General features: G+C 37.3%; 2 protein-coding genes across 5 annotated transcripts in view; both read left to right on the forward strand.

Moving 5' to 3' along the window:
- The first annotated feature begins 7,163 nt into the window (after nt 1-7,163).
- The window catches only part of LOC132273749 (uncharacterized), a 35,647-nt gene continuing 18,814 nt past the window's right edge, over nt 7,164-23,996 (forward strand). For 2 of the 4 annotated variants that reach the window (XR_009470237.1, XR_009470236.1), the window contains exons 1-6: nt 7,164-7,752; nt 11,089-11,214; nt 14,017-14,168; nt 14,330-14,489; nt 17,441-17,608; nt 18,106-18,237. Coding sequence is in view for 1 of the 4 variants with exons in the window: in XM_059774797.1 (XP_059630780.1) it covers nt 7,243-7,752; nt 11,089-11,214; nt 14,017-14,168; nt 14,330-14,489; nt 17,441-17,605 (1,113 nt within the window). In the remaining 3 variants the exon portion in view is untranslated. Of the gene's footprint in view, nt 7,753-11,088; nt 11,215-14,016; nt 14,169-14,329; nt 14,490-17,440; nt 17,609-18,105; nt 18,435-23,996 lie in introns of those variants that run through there. The other 2 variants (XM_059774797.1, XR_009470238.1) reach the window with 2 other exon arrangements.
- On the forward strand, nt 21,341-22,171 carry LOC132272537 (uncharacterized). Its single transcript, XM_059773666.1, has one exon. It carries the CDS (start codon nt 21,341-21,343, stop codon nt 22,169-22,171), a length of 831 nt encoding a protein of 276 aa, XP_059629649.1.

Below are 23,996 nucleotides of genomic sequence, written 5' to 3' on the forward strand. Positions count from 1 at the left end.
CTTAAGCTTTATAAAAGAGTGTCTTAAGATGGTAAATGACTAAACTACCTCTATGAGATAATATAAAGTACTTAGCACAGTAGGAATAGTGAACAAATATCCTAGCAGCCTTGAAACACATGGATTTGACCTTAAAAGAGCAAACACAATGGATTTCAAGGACCAACAGGTTCACTTGATCAGTTTTTGTAAATTGTTGAGTTTTACGCATGTTGGTTCACATGATCAGTTTTTGTAAATTAATTACTCCCATGATGTGTAACAAATAACCAAAACAAAAACAAATTCAAAAACTAATATTGCGGAATTCAAAAACTCTGCTAAAACTAAGTTTCCAAAACATTACTAAAACCATTGCATTAAAACTAAGTTTCCAAATTGCATTTCCATTATAGTTTAATAACCAAAACAAAATAGAACTCCTTCAAATAACTCACAACAAAACAAAGTGGAACTCTTTTTTCAACAGCACCCATCACAGTTTTCACTTAAGAACAATGGAAACAATTAAAACTACTACAGACAACCCAAACAAGACCAAGTTTGTAATAAAAAATGCCCACAAATGCAATCAACTCTGTATCGTGGAATACTTCGCCATTTCCAAAACTTACGGAGAAATGACAAGAGTAACGAGAATTCCTGATGAAGCCACACGACCAATCCAACCTGTTCGAACATCATCTTCGTCTTTTAGAACCCACCATATAAATAAATAATTCATAAAAGGACCCCTTCGAATAATGAAAGATGATTCACCCGTGGAACTCATTGTCTGTGTAAAAAAATAGTACAACACATCAGTATATATATGTGCGTGTATATATACAGAGACAGATGCACACGCACCCCATGCCAAAATTAAATGATGTATACAAATATAGGCAAATACGAAGATGCATTACACAGTGACATTAAAGGATTGAGGAACACCACAAATCAACGAGGAAGAAGGACAGTTAGTGAATTAGGGCAACAGACCACAGATCGATGAGGAAGATAGATGTTTGGGCTTGTTTTGAAACTAATTAGCACTACAACAAAAGAGGATTTTAGCTACGCAAAATTTCAAAGAAAAAAGTCATTTGTGACGAAAGTATTTCGTGTCATGTCACAAATAACCATTTATTTACTACAAAATATTTTCCATGAATGAAGACGAGAATTAAAGTTGCGAAATATTTCCCCTTACTGACTCTTAACATTTCTCCCCACCTAAACATTGAGTAGAATTAATGATCCAAGATTAAAAGACAATAACCAAAAAAAAACATTCGCCGGCGCTACTGGCTGCTGTTGCGTCGCCAAGTGGGCGACAGTAGCTGTTGAGCTGTTGTCCTGCTCCGTCGCAGGTCGCCAAGGGAGCGACTGTCACATTTAAGCCTATGGTCAAGCGATTATTCGCCCGGACCTGCTACTGGAATCCCCAGGGCAATGGTTCGCCCTTGCCTGCAACTGGTATGAAATATTTTATTTTATTTATTTTTTTCAAAGGCAAACTTCAAACGGCTATAACTTTGGCATCGGTGGTCCGTTTTGAACGAATTTTTTTTTTGTTTTGGATATTTTTTCGAGATCTAACTTAAATAAATTTTAAAGAACACAAAACAAAAAGTCTTACTCTTCAGCTGGGTTCTCAAGCAAGCAAATGAAATGCTCGAAATCTATTGTCACATTTAGACCAGCTTTCCAAAAAATATATCTAACCACCTGGCCAAGACGACAAAAATCTTGTTGAAAGTATTGATGCCTAATATATGATTTGTTTGGAGCATAAAAGTTTTCCACTGGAACAGTCAACACTGGATGATCTTTTACCATAAAAATATCAAAGTCTATGTGCCAAGCGGTAGAAGTAATCAACTCTCGCTTGTGAAGTTGAATCACATTTTGGGTCAAATCCCTAATCAGAAACCGGGTTGTCCTAGATTATATATATTAAAAAATTAAAAATAATAATAAAAATAAATAAATAAATAAAATAATATTAAAACAACATACTTACCATATTACAGTATTAAAAATTGATACCTTACCCAAAACCAGCGCAAAAGAAAAAAAATAATAATTTCAAGAATATGTATGATTCATAAAGTTTTATAAAAAAATATTAAACAATAATAACAAAATACTTACCGTATTACTGTCTTCACTCGCTGGGTGGTTGTCACCAGATTGTAGCCTTCATAAACCCGATTCAGTTTTAGAAGCGACTCTTCCAACAAAACCCAGTTACCAAGTTTCAGAGTGTGAAGTTGAAATATGGGGGCAAAATCGTTCTTATCAGTTAGTTCATAGACAACATTATCATGAAAGTAGATAGTGTCACCACTAAACTGGTTGGCTCTCAGATCTCCATGGTCAAATGGTATCTATCCATTTGGAATTGTTATATGTAACGCCATTTAATGTTTTAGAAAGTAGATTGAAAGAGTGAGTTTTAAGGGTTTTGCATAGACAATAAATATTTCTTGAGACAAGAGAGGGAGTCGGTCGGAGAGAGAAAATAGAAGAAGATGGAAAGAGTTGAAAGGGGTTTGTATAGATGGTTGAGACAAGAGAGGGAGCCAGGAGAGAGAAAATGGAAGAAGAAGGTTTTAGGGTTTTTTAAAAGAGAGAGAGAAAGAGGGGACGTAAAAGTAGGGTAAGAATTAATATTTTAACATAACTAAATAAATGAACGATCAGGATTAAATAGTAGGTTGGCTAACTGTCAAAACGATAAAGAAGATCAAACCAATGGTACGGTTATATACACACACCTTTTTGAAAGAAAACCAAAAGACAACAAAAATACACATGTATATAGTTGAGATTATAGAGAGAGAGAGTGTGTGAGTATGTGTATATATGTATGTATATGTGGAATGGATGGTGGTGATTGAGTGTGGAGTGTTTGGGATGGATGAATAGTGAATCATAATAATGGGATAATGAAAGTGTTGTGAGATTTATTGTGCTAAGGCGATTGTACCACATTCGTCCAGATTGCTTCAATCCATATAAGGATCGCTGTAATTTTATCGAGTATATATTACGTGGTTTTGTTTCAGGCATTTTAAATCCTTCTGGGATTTTTATATAAATATTACTATCTGGTGATCCATATAAATATGTTGTAACCACATCCATTAGATGCATATGCAATCTTTCTGTGACTGCCAAATGTATTATGAATCTAAATGTGGGTGCATCTATCACAGAGGAGTATGTTTCCTCATAATCAATATCAGGTTTTTGTGAGAAACCTTGAGCTACCAGTCGAGCTTTGTATCTCACGATTTCATTTTTCTCATTACGCTTTCGTACAAACACCCATTTGTACCCAACAGGATTAACACCCTCAGGTGTCTGGACTGCTGGTCCAAATACTTCACGTTTAGCTAATGAATTTAGCTCTGTTTGTATTGCTTCTTTCCATTTTGGCCAATCATTTTTTCGTCAACATTCTTCGACGTTTTGAGGTTCCGGATCCTCATTATCAATATCAAGAGCAATGGCATATGAGAATATGTTGTCGACAATAATTTCATTTCTATTCCATCTCATTTCATAATTTAGTGAGATCTCATCATTTTCAGGTACTTTTGTCTCATCAAGAGCATGTGCCTCATCAAGGGCCGCATCATCATCTGTTGCCTTTGCCTCATTAATATTTATCATTTCATCATTTTTAGGTACCTAAGACTCATCAAGAGCCTCAACCTTATCAAAAGCTATTATCTCAAATTGATCAACAACATCTGTTGCTCCTTTTGTGGCCTCTTCAAAAGTGCTAGCTTTTCTTTGTAATTTCCTCTTTCGAGGAACAATATCTTTTGCACCAACTGGTTTACCACGCTTCAGGCGTGTTTTAGATGCATTTGCTGCATTACTGACAGAAGATCCCTCAGGGACAGCAATTCATGCCGGAGCATTTGCAGCTGGTATATGTGATTTTATTACTTTCTTTGTATCAGTAAATGCATCAGGTAATTGATTTGCAACATTTTGCAAGTGAATGATCCTCTGAACTTCTCGTTCACATTGATTTGTATGAGGATCAAAATGAGACAATTCCAAGGCATTCCAAGTAAGATCACGTTGCTGCTGTGCCTTTTCTCCCCCTAATGGTGGGAAAATAGTTTCATCAAAATGACAGTCAGCAAATTGTGCTTTAAAGACATCACTTGTCAGGGGTTCAAGATATCTAATAATAGATGGAGAATCAAAACCAACATAAAATCCAAGTCTACGTTGAGGACCCATTTCAGTGCGTTGGGGTGGTGCAATTGGAACATATACAGCACAACCAAAAACTCGTGTGTGAGATATATTTAGTTGTTGACCAAAAACAAGTTGCAATGGTGAGTACTCATGATAAGCAGTTGGTCGTATACGAACTAATGATGCAGCATGTAATATGGCATGACCCCAGGTAGAAACAGGTAATTTTGTTCGCATAAGCAAAGAACGATCAATTAACTGAAATCTTTTAATAAAAGATTTAGCCATACCATTTTGAGTATGAGTGTGTGCAATAGGATGTTCAACATTAATTCAAACTGACATGCAATAATCATCAAAAGCTTGAGAAGAAAATTTAGTGGCATTATCAAGACAGATTGTCTTAATTAGGTAATCAGGAAAATGTGCCCGTAATTTGATGATTTGAGTAAGAAGTCTAGCAAATGCAACATTACGAGTAGAAAGCAAACAAATATGTGACCATCGTGTTGAGACATCAATTAAAACCATAAAATAGCGAAATGGTCCACAAGGTGGATGAATTGGCCTACATATATCTCCGTGAATTCATTATAAAAATGGGGGAGCTTCAACAATGACTTTTGAAGGGGATGGTCTGATAATCAACTTACCTTGCGAGCAGGTGGTGCATAGATGATTATTTGGTAAGATGATTTTTTGATCCTTTAGTGGGTGTCCATGTGAATTTTCAATAATTCGACGCATCATTGTACTTCCCGAGTGACCAAGTGGATCATGCCAAAGCATAAAAAGTTTTGGGTCACAAGATTTTTTATGTATCACAACATTGGACTCAATTATCCTAATGGTTGTATAGTATAACCCAGAAGAGAAAACATGGAGTTTTTCTAATATCTGCTTCTTGCATGAGGTAATGGAAGTAAGGTGGAGATATTCCACATTTCTTTCATTTGCGGTCTCAATATAATACCATTACGACGCAAGTCTTTTAAACTCAACAGATTTCTCTGAGATCTTGTAGAATATAAGGCATTATTGATTTGTAATCTTGTTCCATGTGGTAAAATGATATTGGCTCGTCTGGAACCTTCAATCAAGTCAGTGGGATTTGATATTGTACTGACACTAGCGTCTGTCAGAGTTAGGTGAGAAAAATATTTTTGATCTCGAAGGATTGTATGTGTTGTTCCACTATCTGCAAGACATATGTCTTCACCATTTATTTTGGAACTAGTCAGATCCATTCCTATTCATGCAAATTTCTTTATCAGAAAAGAAACATTTATAATAAAAGAAATTTTAATACAAACTAGAAGATAAAAACTTTAATACAAGGAAAACAAAAGCATAATAGACAGAACATGAAAAGAAAATAGGATTAATTGGTGTGGACATTTCCATCACCAATTAGGAAGTCTATCTTTCCATCATGGTCCTTAAAAAAACTGATACATCCAGATTTGTGATGTCAATTGGCTCATCATGATTAATGAAATTCATTTCTAGATTTGTGATGTCAACTGCCTCATCATGATCGATAAAATTCATTTCCTTTTGTTTCCCCTTTTCTTTCATTGAGGCTTGGTAAAGTTCAGCCAGATGCTTAGGTGTATGACAAATGCTTTGCCAATGCCCTGCCATGCCACACCGATAACAAGTATTATCATGTGCCTTGGGAGGTTGAGCCACATCCTTCCCTTGTACTTGTCTCATTTCGTTATAATTCCTCTTTTGGGGATATGGTGTGGATCTTTGATTGCGAAAATGTGAAGATTGATATCCTTCAAAGTAATAAGAATGATTTCTACCACGACCATATTCATTATTGTGGTAGTTATTTTTACCACGACCATATTCATTATTATAGCCATTTCTACCATCACGTCCACGTCCACGTCCACGACCACGACCACGACCACGGGATGAGGCAACATATGTTTCAGGGATCGGTGTCGATCTAGTTGGACGAGACCGGTGGTTTTTTAATAAAAGCTCATTATTTTGTTCTACCACAAGTAAACATGATATCAGCTCTGAATATTTTTTAAATCTACGCTCTCGATATTGTTGTTGTAAGAGCACATTCGAGGCGTGAAATGTAGTGAATGTTTTTTCCAACAAAAGTTCATCAGTAATGGTATCACCACATAATTTCAATGTAGAGCTGATTTTAAATAGGGCAGAGTTATATTTAGCCACAGTTTTAAAATCTTGCAACCGCAATTGCTGCCAATCAGCCCCAGCCTTTGGGAGGATAACTGTTTTTTGATGATCATATCTTTCTTTCAAATTGTTCCACAAACACAGTGGATCTCTTTCAGTGAGATATTCAGTTTTAGCTCCTCACTAATATGGCGCCGAAGGAAAATCATAGCCTTCGCTTTATCTTATAATAATGCATCATTTTCTTTTTTAGTTGTGTTTCTAAGGTCCATGGCATCTAAATGGATCTGAGCATCCAGAATTCAAGATAAATAATTTTTGTCAGAAATATCCAAGGCCACGAATAACCTTTGAAGTCAGAAATATTATTTTTTTCGATAAAGCAAACCAACCCAATAATCTATCAAAACTAGTATTACAAAATAGATATATAATTGAGATAGAAAGAGAGAGAAAAAACTTCTCCTTTAAATCTCAGATGGATATACTTCGTGCTAATAATGTGTAATAAATATATATGATTTAGTAAGAGAATGGAGAAAGTATTACAAGTATAACAGAGAGAGGTAATTGAATTGTGCACACCATATTGCACACACCATTTCATACATCTGATGCCTATACACACCATTTCATACTTCTGATGCCTATTTATAGGCATTCAATTCGTGAGCTTCCCATATAAGCTCGCTGCCATTTCCAATGTGTGGACCCCACACAAAACACATATGGACATGACAAAATATGAAAAATTGAGGGCAAAAAATGTTGGTACTATATCATAAAACATAAATAATCCTGTGCAGATCGTTACAGAACTAAATTAAGTTGAAGAAGTGAGACACACATTACACACACCGTCCATGAAAAATGACCTCCCTGATTGCTCGTAGTCTGATACCAAGAAACAACCCAACGCTTTCATGCAAAATCAACCACTCCTCAATTCCCTTCACCACAAACCCAACTCCATCTCTCAGTTTCTCTTTCTCTCTCTTCAAACCCCAATTTCTGTCTTTTAATAACTCAGGATGTGGCCGAGTCCACTCAGTCCATCCACACAGATCTTCCCAAAATCCATTAAGAATCCTGTTCAGTCTCGAGACACTCATTCTCTTCATATTCTCTCTCTCTCTTCTCTGCCTCAGGATCGCCTCGGATGTCATCGTCCCCGATTTCACTCACCGATGGCATCAACTCATTGCGTTCTCCGAAGAGTCTGAGGCCAAGTTTAGCCATTACCCGTCGCATTTGTGGCGAGCTGTTGTTGCCTACGAAGACCGGCGGTTCTTTCGGCATTTTGGGATCGACCCAGTTGGCATTGGCCGGGCTGTGTTGTCCTTTTCGGCTCTTGGAGGTGGTAGCACTATAACCCAACAGGTACGTTTTTGTCCATGCACAGCCAATGTTTGATGTTTTGCCTCTTCAGAGTCGGTCTGTTTATTATGATTGTTTATTAACTTTCTTTTGAGTAGTGGGTGGTCTCTTTTTTCTTTATTTGAAATGGGTAGGACGGTGATTGTGCGAATGCTATATAAAAGTATTGTATTTGTGCTCGGTAGTTCAATCTTCTTCGGTTAAATAAACACATCCTTAGTTCTATATATTACATCCCTATGTGATCTTATCACCAAATGTAAACCCACCTCTACTTGCACCATTGAACTGTCTGAAATCGCTGTAGAGAGAGAATACGGTGGTCACTGTCAACCTCAGCAGCAGAAGTTGGGAAAAAAAAATCTGGAGAGAGCCAGGGCAGAAGGATTCTACCCTCATCGATACCTATTCATCAGAACCATTTCCGTTCTTTCCTTCATCTTTACTTTATATTAAGTCCTTGTTATTCTTGCTCACAACAGTCAAATCTCGTGCTCTATCCTCTATGGTTAGGATAGTGATTGTGCGAATATATAATTAATGGTAATCAATTTGTTCAATGAGAATATTATATAAAAGAATTGTATTTGTGGATGGTAGTTCAATCTTCTTCGATTAAATAAACACATCCTTTGTTCTAGATACTACATCCCTAGCTGATTTTAGCACCAAATGTAAACCCACCTCTACTTGCACCATTAATCTGTCTCAAATCGCTGGAGAGAGAGAGAGAGTATGGTGGTCAATGTGAACCTCTGCAGCAAAAGTTGAAAAAAAAATCTGGAGAGAGCCAGGGCAGACAGATTCCACCCTCATCAATATCCTATTCATCAGAACCATTTATGTGCTTTCCGTCATCTTTACCCTATATTAAGTCTTTGTTATTTGTCGGAGTTCATATAACTGAACTCTACTGCTTTGGGTCTCCAAGCATTTGACAGCTGCAGCACATGCAGTTTGTTATTTTCCTGTAGCGGACGTTGGATGGATTGTAATTTAAAAGAGAGATATATTTATAATTCTATCAGAAATAATTGTTCAAAATAGTGGCATTTGAGAAAAGTAGTTTCAACTCTTTAAAAGTTAGCTTTTGGATTAATGGTTACATCTGTTAATTGAACAGTCACGTATATTCAAATAGTGTCATTAGCTAAGTCACATAAAGCGGGAGCAGGAGCGAGAACGAATTTGAGAGCGGGAGCGTGCTCGGAGCTTGAGAGCGACACCCGTTGCGAAGGATTGTGTGACTTAGGGACTCATTAGGACTGCATCCATTTGTACTGTATAAATAGAGTGCTTGATTCAGAAATTAGTTTCAACTCTTTCCAGTGTTTTTCTTGTATTATGGAGGTGTTTTCTTGTGCCCGGTAGCAAACTCACATTGAGTGGGGCAAATAACACCTTAAGGACAACGTTATTCTACGAGCCTCAAAGCCACAAATAGTGTTCATTGATTCCTTCTTCATATTACCATACCGGCCATAACAATGGACACCCAAAGCTGCCATATTCAATACTTGCACAACAAGCTAACTTCTACTTGTGTCTTATTCATGAGCCATCCAACACCTTCACTTGATATGAAAACCATGACGCATCCATTTCCGGTTCATGAAATATGAGTCTAACTGCCAGAGGCAGTAGTATCCCCCATCAAGATGGCAATATCAACTGGTCAACTCCACCGTTAGGGTTCTGTTATCTGCACAACTGCAGACTGAGACTTTTTGGGGGAGCTTCCTTAAACCAACAGATACAATCATAACCAGACAACACTTGGTTGTTGGGACATTGCTTTAAGCACTGTATCAACTGGTGATTACAGGCTTGCAGTTACTGCCTCTGATGCTATACTGCTATGGCAGACTCCAACCTTACTCCTACGATCTTGTTGCTGGAAGAACATGATCACTCCACGAGCAATTTGTCCCCTTCCTAGTGATTGATTTTGCTTCCTTTCACTCACGAGCGCGAAGATGCAGGGAAAACCTGCTGATCTAATTGAACTAGATAAATCGTAGATAAGTCACAATACCATCAATCAGATATGATGAACACCACATTAAAACACTCACAACCTCTCGAAACATAAAAAAACAAACTCAGAAAAATCAATCCTCTCAAAACTCACTCTACGCTCTGACAATAGTGTCTCTATTGGTGTCTATTTATGTTAGCTAAGACATGAGTTTACATACAAAAGAGTCCTTAAAACTGGTGAAAAAGAAGTTTATAAAAAATTTAGTTCATATTTTGTATTTGGGTTGAAAAAGGAGTTCAAAACCAATCAGAAAATAGGTTTTAACACCTCCACCGGTTGGTGAATTTCTGTCCAATAGAACTGGTTGGGCAAAAATCCCAACCAGTTGAGAAGCATTCTGGAAAAACAGTTTTCGTTCCAGAATCAAGTACAACCTGTTGGGATAGAAAATAATTTTAAACTTCTAAACATGGTTGAACTGGTTGGGCAAAATTCCAACCGGAGGGTCCTGAGTGATTTTAACACAATTTTTCAGAACTTCAATCAACCCAATTTTGTAAAACAAAAGTACACACTCATTTACCTGTTCTATGTGATGTCCAAATCCAATCGATAGGTATCGAGTTCATATCGAACACTTGACGTTTAGCTTCCGAAATCAAGACTCAAAACAAGCATAAAACTACAACTTGATTCACATGTTTTGACACCGAAATTTGCCAACTCCAATCAATGCCTACATAAGATGGATGAAGACCGGGGCCTCCTAATTTAAAGGATAGAGAATAAGAGATGGGGAATATAGAGGCTTTTCTTTCGCACTTCGGAGGTGAATTACACATGAATTTTTCTCTTTTCCTGTCAGAGTTATTGATACTCCTTTTTTCTTTCACACTTCCTAGGGATTGCCTGACTAACTAAAATATTAAGCGTGGAATGTATCCTCGTTTTTTCTATTTTCTGGGAAATATTTATAGATCTTAAGGGTGGAATATTACTCATAAATTTTTGTGTAATACTGAAAGCTGCTATTTATAACTTTGCTAGGTGAGACTGCTTCAGTTACTTTCTGTATATTGTGATCGTATGCTTCCCTGCTTAATAATATAGCAATTATTTCCTTAGTCCGTCATACTCTAGTGACTCTATTTTTGTTCCTTAAACCATAGGTACATGACATCAGGCTTGTAGGGATTGAAGTGTATTACTTTTGAATTCTGGAAATAGTTTATAGTTTTTGAAATTAATTTAACACTAGTATAAAAATTCTCATTATTCTTAGAATTGATTTTAGTACTTTATAATTCAATCAATCCCATTTATTTCTGTTTTTTAACGCTCTTGATTCCACATGGCAGCTTGTCAAGAACACTTTATTGAAAAATGAACGTACATTCTCGAGGAAAATTGTTGAGATGGTTTTGGCTCTAGCATTGGAGAGGACAATTTCAAAATTGAGAATCTTGAGCTCCTATTTGAGTAAGGTCCAGTGTATTTTCAATTTATTGCAAGGTAGTTTTGTAATATTACTCTTTTAGTGACTAAAGGAGATTGATGTATCCCCTTTCCCTTTTTCTTTTGTTAAAATTTACAGAAGAAATTGTGTTATTATCAACTTTTCAGTTTAAAATGCATTCTTTAATGTGTTACCACCAGTTACCACACATGTCAGCCATTTCCGAGGAGATTCCGGATGCAATTAGTACAGAATATATATATATCAGTGAATGATATATATTATTCACTAGCCCTTCAATGTTTAAAAAAGGAAAAGAGAAAAGGATGGCTGATGAGAAATGGGCAGGGCTTTGAATATATCTTCAACTCTTTTAGACATTGTTTTCTTTTCTTAGGATAACATATTTGTTTTTACGTTTTCTTTTCATTTACAAACTTGTCCCTCACCTTCAAGTAATATTTGATGTATGCTATACATGTGATAATCTTGAAACTGGTTGTTGTTATTCATGGATAATCATTTCCATTATAGGCATATGGTCGCATAAACTCAAATCTTGGAGAAATTGAAATGTATATAGGTTATGAATAAAACGCAGAGGCGGAAAAAATGAAAGAGGTCAAGGGGTGAACATTAGGGATGTAACCTATTTCTTTGATTATTTACTTATATGGTTTGGTTTGGCTATACCAAAGTAACTTCGTTATTTGATTATTTGGTTATATGGGTTTAGTTTGGCTACTGCGGTTGAGCTCAATTCAACTTTCTGCCTAGTTGCGGAAACTTTGACAGCAACGGGAGCAACTCTAGCTTGCCCTGCCATGCCTTGACATTCCATATAGAAATTAGAGAAATTCATCATTCGTTCATCAATCTCCTTAGGAAATAAGCAAAGTTGATGGGCCCATAAACATCCAAAATTTGTTTGCCTTCTCTGGCATGATTTCTCAACTAAAACTGTACAATAAACTATTTGACATCTTGTCAACTATCTCCATTGGAAATTTGGAAAGTACTTGACAAGAAAACTGACATGGCCGTTAATGTTTGAAATAAATGAGGTAACCAACACTTTGATCAAACTAACCACAACAGTCTTATTTCCATAACCATATTGGTTATGAATTCTCCTCTTTCTACCTATAATTCCACAACTTCATTTATATCATGTTTATGGAGAAGGGACCTAAGGGTTTTCAGAAACGGATTTATGTATTACATTTTCTTCCTTCCTTTAAGGTGATGTGTTAGGGTCCACTGATTCATGTACTCTCTTACCAAAATCCAAATAGGTCCTGAATCATATGGATAAATTAGAGACGCTTACTAACAATGCCAATACAGGAAGGCTTTTATGGACGACTTTTCAAGAATAGTATAGGTCACTGTTACGTCTTTAGGGTAGTTATGATTCATTTTCTTTTTATTTCTAAGCTTGAGTATGGATCAGTAGATGAAGATCCCTTACCAGTAGATTTAATTACCTCATATTATATATTGTCAATGCTTTGACAATATAAAGTGCAAAAAACTTTCAAAAAAAATATATACATATAAAGTGCAAAAGGGGTTTGGCCTCTCTTGAAACCAAATACAGAAATATCATGGAAGATCGAATCTTTGCATGTGAAGCCATTCTAAGCAAACCTGACAGAGCAATTTCTTATGTTACTCATGTTGTGCTCATGAGCTCAAAGCTAGGAAGCACCGATACTTCTACTGGTGTGCCGTACTCGTATCGTGTCTGTGTCAGATACCGATACTCCTCTGATACTCACGGATATGTGTCTGATACTTCCTAAATGTATCCATAATTTTAAAATATATATTTTTAATTTCTAACACGAATATGATGCTTCTCAGATACTTCGACCAAGTATCCGATGCTTCTCAAATACTTCAAGACACATATTTAACAAGTTTTGAACATTAAAATGTAACTTTTCCAACACTAATATCATAAGTTAAATAAAGTTTAAAATTTATTCAAAAATGAAGTATTGAGATATATATATATATATATATATATCATGATTTAGTCCAAAATTTATACATGCAATATAACTCTCAACTTATTTTGTTTGTTCATCATAATTTTTTTTTTTAATTTTTTTTATGTATAAATATATATCATCATCATCATCATCATCCTCGCCTTATCCCATATAAACGGGGTCGACCACATAGATTCTCTTTTTCCACTCTTTCCTATCATAAGCCATATCTCCTACCAGATTTTATTTCTTAAAATCATTTCTTATCACTCCATTCCATGTTATGTATAATTTAGATTGATTTATATACATATCTACGATTATAAAAATATATATTTTGTCGTGTCCTTGCATATCCGTATCCTATTTTGTAAAAATTTGTCGTATCATTGTATCCATATCGTATCGTGTCCGTATCCATAATTCATAGGCTCAAAGTTATGATTGAGCTTGGCTTGTCTGTGTTCTTAGCTTGAACCAACTGTAAACTGGCTGAACTTGAATAACTCGCAATCTACTATTCATTTTTACAATCTTGTCTCAAACATTTAAGTTATTGGTCCTCTTGTTACCTGATTTTTTTTTGTTTATTTAAGTAAACAAATTGTCACTTTGTGGGCGCATGCAGTGAAAAGTTCACTATAATTCTTCTGTCATTGGACTAGGGCGTTTAAAATTGCGTCAAGGAATTCTTTTATAGAAGTCACTGAATTGTTACTCTGCCAACATTTATGGCTCCTGTTACAATTATTTATGGAGATGTTTCTTACAATCCTGGCACACGTTGAGTGCTTTTTTCTTTGGTGAATGACAGAGATAATGATATGTTACAGATATACTGGGGACATGGTATTTATGGCATTGAATTGGCATCATATTTTTATTTCCGGAAGCATCCAACCATTCTCAGTTTGGGGGAGTGTGCAATGCTTGCCGGGATTATACCAGCACCAGAGCTCCGATCGCCACTCAGGGACCCCGGCAGGTTTGTAATTATTGTTGGAATTCTTGTACTCAAATTTCCTTTGGATTTTTAAAGTTCTTTCTATTGTTCCTAAAGTTGTATAGTCATATATTGCTTGGAACCTTATCCAGTATTAAGTTCATGGATTTAGTTCTAAAGGGTTAACCTCTCACATCTTTCAGAGGGAAGAAATACCAAGTTAGAGTACTGAAAAGAATGGTGGAAGTTGGTTTTCTTGATATCGAGACAGCACTTATGGTTGTGAAACAATCTGTTCATTTGCATGCCGATCAGGCAGATTATGTGGATGGATTGTTGCCTTTGATGTCTTCCTTTAGGGAGGTCAGTTAAAGTTTTCTTCCTATATCTCATGTTAGCAAGTGTTATGGACTTAAATGTTTGTATAATGTATATATACACATGTTATGACTTTAACCTGGGGAAGTAACCCGGTCAATGGGTCACTGGTTCAATTGTCAGATCAACCAATTGGACCTTGACATTACAAAGATATTATGCTTATTATACTGTATTAGTAAAGTTACAAAAAGAAAATGAGAAAATTAACAATATTTGATATTATTTCATATTATTATGTCAATATGAGTATTCAAATGGGTTGTAGGCTTAAAAGGTTACATTTTCTTTTGCCTTGTCCTACTATAGTGCTTCACAAAAATATATAAGGACCCACTGTTAGAAACCCCCAAGGCCACTTCAATTCACCTAAAATAAAGTTTGTGCATTACTTGAAAGGCATATTAATTATGTTTAATGTCAAACTTTCATCAAAGGACTGCAGGTTAACTAAATTATTAATAATTTAAAGAATAAATTATAATGATAATCATAAAACTACTCAATGCATCATGCAGTAATCATGTAACCGTCAAACATATAAATATGAAAGTAGTAAAAATAAAGAGCATAATGGACACAAATTTTTATGTAGAAACTCCAAACGATAATAATTCAATATCTCATAACCCCTAGTTACCTCTTGCCACAAACTGATTCACCGAACTCACACGCAGAGTCTCCAGTCACAGTTTTCTCAGTCAATAAATTTTGCTCCTCATGCAATCTGCTTCTTCTCATGTACTTTAGTCTCTAGGCTAGTCCCAAACCAATATCTGACGAGTAGATTGAATTGTGTTGAACTGGATATAGCTCATACATGATCACTCACCAATCTAGTATGCAATATGATTGATGAATGAAAACCAAAGAGGTATATGCACTCATATTGCTCTCTATTGTATATTCTGTGTATAATTTTTCTCTGAAATAGTTGAGTATTTATAGACAATACAGAGAAGTAAAAGGATTAGGGTTTTAGAATTTTAATTTTGAAAAGGAAATTGCTTTTCCAGATAGGTCAATTAACCGAGTTAACATGTCGATCATTTGACATGTGTCTAGAAAGCTTTGATTGATCCCTCGATCCCCTATCCTTTTGCAAATTGGATTTTTAAACAATTGAAGTTTCCAAAAACACTTTTTATGCATATAAAAAAGGATTTAATGTATCAAATCATAAAAATCTATGAAACCCTCGATGATAAATGCATGAACCTTAATTTTGGTGCGTTCAAATATGCATGTCAAATGGGCATTACCCTGTGGCCTAGTTGGTAGACCGCCCAGCTCCCCGAGCGGGTGTACCCGTGTTCGAGTCCCCCCCCCCCCCTGTTGGCCAGGATAAAAAAAAAAAAATGCATGTCAAATTACCATTTTACCCTTCGCTTGAAGATTACCGTTCTGCCCTCGGTTGTAACTTCAGTTCCAACTCCACCCTTGGCCAAGAGGCAACTAACTTGACATCAACTAAAAAATAGTGGTTTGTTGATAATAAAAGAGAGAATTTGCAGAAGAAGAAAGGAAAAAGATAGATAAAGAGGATACTCTGAAGAAGAAGAAGAAGGCTTGCCGGCAGTCAAGCTTCGATGATCCATTGTAGCAAGTTTGAAGCTTGGTTCTGAAAGAGAACAAGAACCTTTCCATTTTCTCTTTGTGATCTTTTACAATATCAAACAAGTAATAACCATAAAAAGATCAAGTAAATATAATTTCTTGATAAATTTCATTTAAAAACCTTGTTATTTTATATGTTTTGACTTGCATATTATTGAAACTTTTAAAAAAATTCCTTTTATATATTTTAACTCGGTCTTTTTTTTGAAATATATCTAAAGGTGTTCGTGGTGTATCGGCATGTCCATAATGTGTCCGTGGCGTGTCCATGACATTTTTACATCATGTTCGTAATGTGTCCATGACGTTTTCACAACATGTCCAAAAAAAAGAATATTCAGACACATTTTTTGGCATCTGGGACTCATGTCGGGCCATTTCAGACAAGTGTGTCCATGTCCGACATGGACACTTCGACCTTTATTTCTAGCTATTCAATTTTCATTGGATGTCCATCTGAATGAGTTTCCATTGTATTCATGCATAATTATAATATGACTCTAAAAAGATCATTTTATATAGGCAAAAGTGCAAACCCCACCCCCCCAAACTGTCACTGAATTGCAATATACCCCCCTGGACTATTTTGTTGCAGGTCAACCCCTCAAGTATCAAAAAGTTGCATCTTGACCCCTTTCGGGTCACCGGAATACACTTTCCGGCAGTTAGAGGGTCACGTGCTGAAGCTTTTTGAATTAATGCCTAAATTGCCCTTGCATATTTCCATTATACCCCCCTCCTTCCACCCATCTGCTGCCTGTTTGCTTCAATCTTCATATTCCCTATCCATTATTGAACACACCCAAATTTTCATCCACATGAGAAAACCAGATCAGAGACAGTGATAGAGAGAGCTCCAAAACCATTCCAAGGGGGTATCTTGCAATTCAGTGATAGTTCAAGGGGGTGAAGATGCAACCTTTTGATAGTTGAGGGGCTGACCTCCAACAAAAAATAGTCCAGGGGGGTATGTTGCAATTCAGTGATAGTTCAAGGAGGTTTTTCGCACTTTTGCTTTATATATATATTTTCCAAGGATTCTTCATAAATGCGGAGAATTGAATATTATATAACAAGTCAGTTTTACAATTCGAATTATTATATTTTCTGTATATATTTTGGTTGGCAAATAGTATATTTACTTCAATCACATTGTTATGACTTTTAGTTAAGTTTTTGGAGTTATCTTTTTCTGTCTCTACTTGAATGGGGAGGGGTGGTTTATGGCAAAGATTTACTTTCCACTTGCTTGATTACATAAAATTTTGTAATACAAAGATGATTAATTTGTTACTTTGGGAATTGGAATGTCTATGCAGCAGAAAGGAAGTATGGATTCTATAATGAAGGAAATATGGGACTGGGAAACTGAAAGCAAGATTTGGGAAGCAAGAGAGGACATGGAAAGATGGGCACTAAGCATCCAGAAAAGAAATACATCAAAAATTTCTATTTCAAATGACAAACTGGATATTCAATTGTAATAGGTAATGTTCGTCAATCCCTCCACCCCACCCCAAAAAAAAAAAAAATAATGCAAGGTTTCTCTATGCGTTGGAACTGGTATGGAAATGATTCAATTTATGGAATTATGAATAGTCATTGGTTCAGTTGGTACATAGTAATCTATACATTCTCTCTTCTATATAGATGGATTTTTGACGTCTTTATCCTTTCCCCTCTTCATTTGTCCAATGGTATATAATATATTATTATTACTTTTTTGTATTTGTCATTTGTGCAAGCGCATGTAATTTTTGTAGTTTTCATACTTCATCTTCTTTGAGTCTTTAGTGGTATATTGGAATGAAAGTTTCTTTACGTGTTAACATCAATTGTTTTGATCTCTAAAAGTGTTTTTATGCATGTTGACATCGGCATTAATAATTTTTTTTTTTTTTTTTTACTTTTTAATTTTCTAGTTAGTGCCAAACATGTCTTTACTGATGATGCTGTTTATCTTACTCTTCTGTTTCTCTTCCAGACAACTGTATCAGATAGTAACCTTTTTGACTGTTTGACAAACGTTTGGGAATTCAATCCGGGGCCTGTTCCAGGAACTTGCAGCCTTTTTTTCTTGGTGGATTTCAAGTTCCAGTCACCACCTTATCGACAGGTGATGGTCTCTCTGGCCAATTTTGTTATGCATTTTTGTAGCTTTGTAAACTTCAGAATAATAGCTAACTTGTTGCTACCATTGCTTCATGAATAGAGAATTGATGAAGAAGTTTAATTACTCAATCTTTGGAATGAACACAATGTTAAGTTTATGTGGTAAATTTTGAAGAGCATAATTGTCTAAAGACTAGTTCATATGATTTACAGTTTCTGAAAATAAGTAGAAGTAATAAGCAGTCCTTCGTAAAAGTTTACCCAAAGAAACTTAATGAAATGAATTTGCAACGATTTATCTTTAGAAAGAGTTGAAAAGCCATCCTCAATGAAAGAGGTTGTGTTCAAGTGGTCCACTCTTATTAGTTGCCAAGGGATTCCTTACATGCACTCTCCTACTTTCCTTCATGTACCCATATCGACACAACACAACATGGGTATGGGTACAAGATACGTGTTCCACATACAAACCTAAATCAGACAGCCCAATCCTTCACATGGCATGGTTGAAGAAGAAGAAAAAAATCAGATTAAATAGTAGAGATGAGTTTCCTGTCTATGAGAGAGATGGAAACCCTTTTGTTTTATTACATCACATGTAATTAGAGTAATAATTGAGTATTTTTTTTTTTTTGATAAGTAAGAAGACTTCATTAACAGCTCTCAAGAGGGGAGTTCTCCCAAAGGAGAACAAAAGATGCCTATCTAAAACAACAATAAACATTAAGCTATAATAAAACATATAATGTATCTAAATGTGTAGTACGTCCCTATACAACTTTTGGATAGATATCACCGCACCCGATACACTTACCAAAGTCCAGGTAACATAAGCCAAGGGACATCTTTATGAACGCTTCCATTTGCAGCCAACCCATATGGGGAAGAGAGTGATGGCCATGTAAGACATGCCTATACAAGGCACCATTTTGCCTTCACTTGTGAACACTTCCATACTGCTGCTGTTATCACCCTATCCATCAATTCCTCCACTACCTCAGCAGGCTGCTGCTGCCATTGCATCTCCAAGAGATATGGCACCATCGTGCATTCACCACCCTCTGCCAGTTCCACAGGATGCAGTATTTTGACCATTTTCTTCCTTTTTTAGAACTAGATATTTTACTAAATTTAATTCAATTGAATCTTCGAACCAACATATGTTTGTGTGTGTGTCCGGTTGAATCAATTTTTTTTTTTAAAAAATCATGTACCTTATACAGTTTCCAATTCTCAGTTCTTTAACTGCTATAATAATGGTATTCCTTTGGGAGGAATGTGTCTTGGTCTTGGTTTCACCATAAGGAGATGTGAAAACAATAGTTGATGCAGGTTATTGGTTGAAACTGTCTTGGATGGGGCTCAGAAATCTAATGTGTGCCCCAATGGTTTGCATGGAGCTCTATAGTCTATTATTTCACATGATGGTATCAAGTTTTAGCTCGCATGGTTTCACACACCTAGACTCCACGTGAAAGTGAGTTAAAGAGATCACCATTATTTTAACAAACATTGAAGAGCCATGAACGGGTTCATTTTAAGCAAGACTCAATATTTGACTAGTGAATCATGTCTGTCCCTTGTCTCGCCGTGCCATTGTTTGGATGTGGGTTATCATATGGTTATAATGGGTCAGGTTTAAACTGCTTTACGTGTACAACCACTGGCCCTTCTGGTTGAATGAGTTCTTTGTTTATAGCTATTCCATTAGTGAATGATTATCAGGTCCAAGAATGAGATGCATAGATTTCCTGAAATATATATAGTAGTTGTTACTTGTCAGCGTATACTGACCTGAGTACTACTTATTCACATTTCACTTTTTTAATGAACTTGATTTTGGCAAGCGTTCATTTTGGTAATTGTTGAAGCCTCATACTAATTGCTTTAGGTTTTGCTTCAGGAATTTGTGGATTATTTCAAATTGTAATCTCATATGGGTTGAAGGATTATTATTATTATTATTATTATTATTATTATTTCCCTAATTGCTGAACTGTGGTGTGTTTTTATCTCTCGGTTTATTGTTATGGCAAGAGCTAAACATATTGTAGCTGTGTTAAACATGGATCGTGTTCATGATTGAAGACACCAAAAGTGACCCGGGCTTGGTATGATTCATATTGCTAAGAACGGGTCGGGTGGGGGCAACCAAGATGGAGCAAGTCCTCGCTGAATGGGCCCAGGTCCAGGAAGTCAGTAAGGAAGCCCACATTGTGATGAAAGGAGTTGGGCCCAAGCAAAAGGAAAGAAGATAGGTCCAGCCCATGAGTGATTGTAACCGTCTATAAATAGACGAAAATGAGAGGGAAAAGGGGTTGGAAAAAATTGTTTGAAGTGCACCATTTCTCTTTCTAGATTGGGGAAAATTTATGCGTTTCTTCAATTGGCGCTGTCTGTGGGAAGAACGACGAGGATTGATTGGTGTTGATCCAAATCGATTCGATTCAGAGCACTTTGCGAAGAAGGCGCTTGATCTCTGAAAGCTGAATCAAGATTGATGGAATTGTGATCTGTCTTGATGAATCTCGGTTCCAGTTGATTTCGAGAGGTTGGCGTCCGATTTACGCAGATCTGATCTGTGCTTGTTCCGGCGAGCTGCGCAGTTGCGAGTTGTTGAGATTGCCGCATTCGGCAAGCTCGTAGCTGAAGTAATTCAAATCCGGCCAGTAACGAACAGAATTCAACAAGTTTGAGTCCAGATCTGGTGCGTTTGCATTAGCAAAGCTCAGATCTGATCAAGAAATCCGCGGTTAATGACTTTGCTCCGATCAGGAATGATGATCGGAGAAGAGAGTTCAAATCCCTTGGAGAATGGCCAGCAGTCGAAGCTCGATGAGTTGATGAACATGATCGAAGCCCTGAGAAAAGAAAATGCAGAATTGCGAGCTGGAATGGAGCGTCGTGAAGCTCCTACTATTCCGAGGCCACCTCCGGTTGTAGAGGGAGTCTTACTGTTCAATGCTATTCATCAAGGTGATCCAGAAGGTGTCAATCGCGTGGATCCTCATCGTGCTGAAGTTTTAGTAGGCGATCTACCTCCAAATGTCCGTTAAGTAGAGGATCGAGAGGGATCTATTCATTTGGATCCGCACCGCGAACGGATCATGCGAGAGGAAGCGCCGGTGTACGATCATAGGGCTGCATCATGGCAAAGTGAGTTTGCAGAGGACAGATCGTTTGATCCACCCTATCGACCTTCAATGGCAACATTTGATTACTACAGTTCAGAAAGGAGATCTGCCGATCATGGAGTTCCATCACAGTTTTCAAGTAAGAACGAAGCACTGCGCTCATCAGCAAGGACGGTTGCATCTCCGTTCACTGATGAAATCCTAAACGCTCCAAATCCGAAGAAGTTTTCCATGCCGATCTTCATTCTGTTTGATGGAATAACCAACCCGATCGACCACATCGACCACATTCAGTTGAAAATGGCTTTGAATACTAACAATGATCCTTTGATGTACAAATGCTTTCCTACAAGTTTGGCTGGGCCAGCCCTCAATTGGTTTAAGAATCTGGCTCAAGGCTCAATTGCTAGTTTCCAGGACTTGTGTGACAAGTTCATAAGCCAGTACTATGGGAATAAACGCCCAGCCAAGGATGTTTCAAGCCTTTTTACAATGAAGCAGCACGAAGATGAACGACTCCAAGCTTTCCTCACCCGGTTTAACCTTGTCAAAAGCATGGTAATGGAATGTCATCCGTTTACAGCGGTCCAAGCGTTTAAACTTGCAATGAACCGAGGGACACCGTTCCACACAAGCCTAGTGGTGAATACGCCGAAGACCATGGACGAGCTGAACGAGAGAGTTGATGGTTTTGTGCGTTTGGAAGAAGAAGAGGCAGCTAATGCAAGGAAGACATCAATTATTTCAACAGAAGAGAAGTCCAAAGCCAAGATTTGGCAAAAACAAGCTCAGCCACAACGCTAGACCTCCTGGAAGGCAGAGAAAAGGCCTAGAGAGGAGGAGTTGGCTACTCCACTTAGAGTTACCCTGGCAAGGTTGTATCAAGAGAATAAAGATAAGTTTCGCTTTCCCTTACCAATCAGACAACCTCTTGAACAGAGGGATCAATCTAAACATTGTGCTTTCCATAGTGACTTTGGACACCAGACTAATGAATGCAGGAATCTCCACCCAACAAAAGTGGGGAGGAGGAGCCGCCAGTTCTGACCGCAGAACCTCTTCTTGATGTGCAGATCGACCATAAGAAGTCGGACCGAACAACGAGGGTGGGATCCAGACTTGTTGAAGAGGAGAAACAAGGGTTGATTGATTTCTTGACTCAGAATGCAGATGTGTTCGCGTGGAGCCATTCAGACATGCCAGGAATTAGTCATTCTTTGTCCTGTCATTCCCTCAATGTAGATCCGAACGCAAAGCTTGTGAAGCAGAAGCAGAGAAGATTTGCTCCAGAACGCAATCGAATCATAGCTGAGGAGATTGATCGGTTGCTCGAGGCTGGATTCATTAGAGAGGTTCAATACCCGGCCTGGCTCTCCAATGTCGTTGTTGTGCAGAAAAAGAATGGGAAATGGAGAGTATGTATTGACTTTACTAATCTGAACAAAGCTTGCCCAAATGACAGCTTCCAATTGCCAAGGATTGATCAAATGGTGGATGCCACTACTGGGTACGAGCGATTAACCTTCCTAGATGCTTATTTAGGTTATAATCAGATCCCTATGGACCCGATTGATGAAGAGAAAACTTCTTTTGTTACCGAACGTGGGACCTACTGCTACAAAGTCATGCCGTTCGGATTAAAGAATGTTGAAGCTACTTATCAGAGGCTAATCAGCAAGATTTTCAAAACTTAAATGGGGAGAACTGTGGAGGCTTACATTGATGATATGGTGGTAAAGAGTAAGAAGAAGGATGATCACTTGGAGCACTTACAGGATGTGTTCGGTGTGTTGAGGAAGTACGGAATGAAGCTTAATCCAACCAAATGCTCATTCGGCGTAAGCTCTGGCCAATTCTTGGGACATGTGGTCAATCATAGAGGAATTGAGGCTAGCCCAGCCCAGGTGGAAGCTTTGATCAGAAATGCAGAACCAAAGACAATTAAAGAACTGCAAGCACTCACAGGTCGAATAGCTGCACTGAGCCGATTCATTTCTAAGCTCTCATACCGTTGTAAACTGTTTTTTGACACGATATGAGGCCATGGAAGACAAGCCTGGGGGGATGAACGACGATAGGCATTGACCAACCTGAAAGATTACATGCGAAACCCTCCGGTTCTATCTGCTCCCGAGCTAAATGAAAAGCTTTTTGTGTACCTTAGGGTATCCAGCATCGTAACATGTGCCGTTCTGATCCGTTGTAAAGACGGAAAGCAATTCCTAGTGTTTTATGTCAGCAAAACAATGGCTGAGCCAGAAAGAAGGTACTCAAAGGCCGAACGGATGATCTTGTCGTTGGTCAACGCGAAAAGGAAGCGCAGGCATTATTTCGAATCCCATCCAATTGTCGTCTTAACTACTTTTCCTATAAGGATGATCTTGCACAAGCCAGACCTATCAGGAAGAATGACAAAATGGGCCATTGAGTTGAGCTCATTTGATATGAACACAGAACGGCAATCAAAGGTCAAGCGGTGGCTGATTTCCTACTTGAATGTGATGTTGAAGACTTGGAGGAAGATTATAGTTGTTCCTTATGGAAGCTCTTTGTTGATGGCTCTTCAAATCAAATAGGGGGCAAGAATTGGAATCAAATTGCAAACACCAGAGGGCACCACGCTGAGCCA

This window comes from Cornus florida, unplaced genomic scaffold (assembly GCF_030987335.1).
Source record: "Cornus florida cultivar Cherokee Brave unplaced genomic scaffold, ASM3098733v1 CherokeeBrave_3.0.0_Hap2_Chr09, whole genome shotgun sequence".
Classification (NCBI taxonomy): Eukaryota; Viridiplantae; Streptophyta; class Magnoliopsida; order Cornales; family Cornaceae; genus Cornus; species Cornus florida.

Bases quoted from the DNA above. Each gene is read 5' to 3' on its own strand.
- LOC132272537 (XM_059773666.1), top strand. From the start codon at position 21,341: ATGCGAGAGGAAGCGCCGGTGTACGATCATAGGGCTGCATCATGGCAA.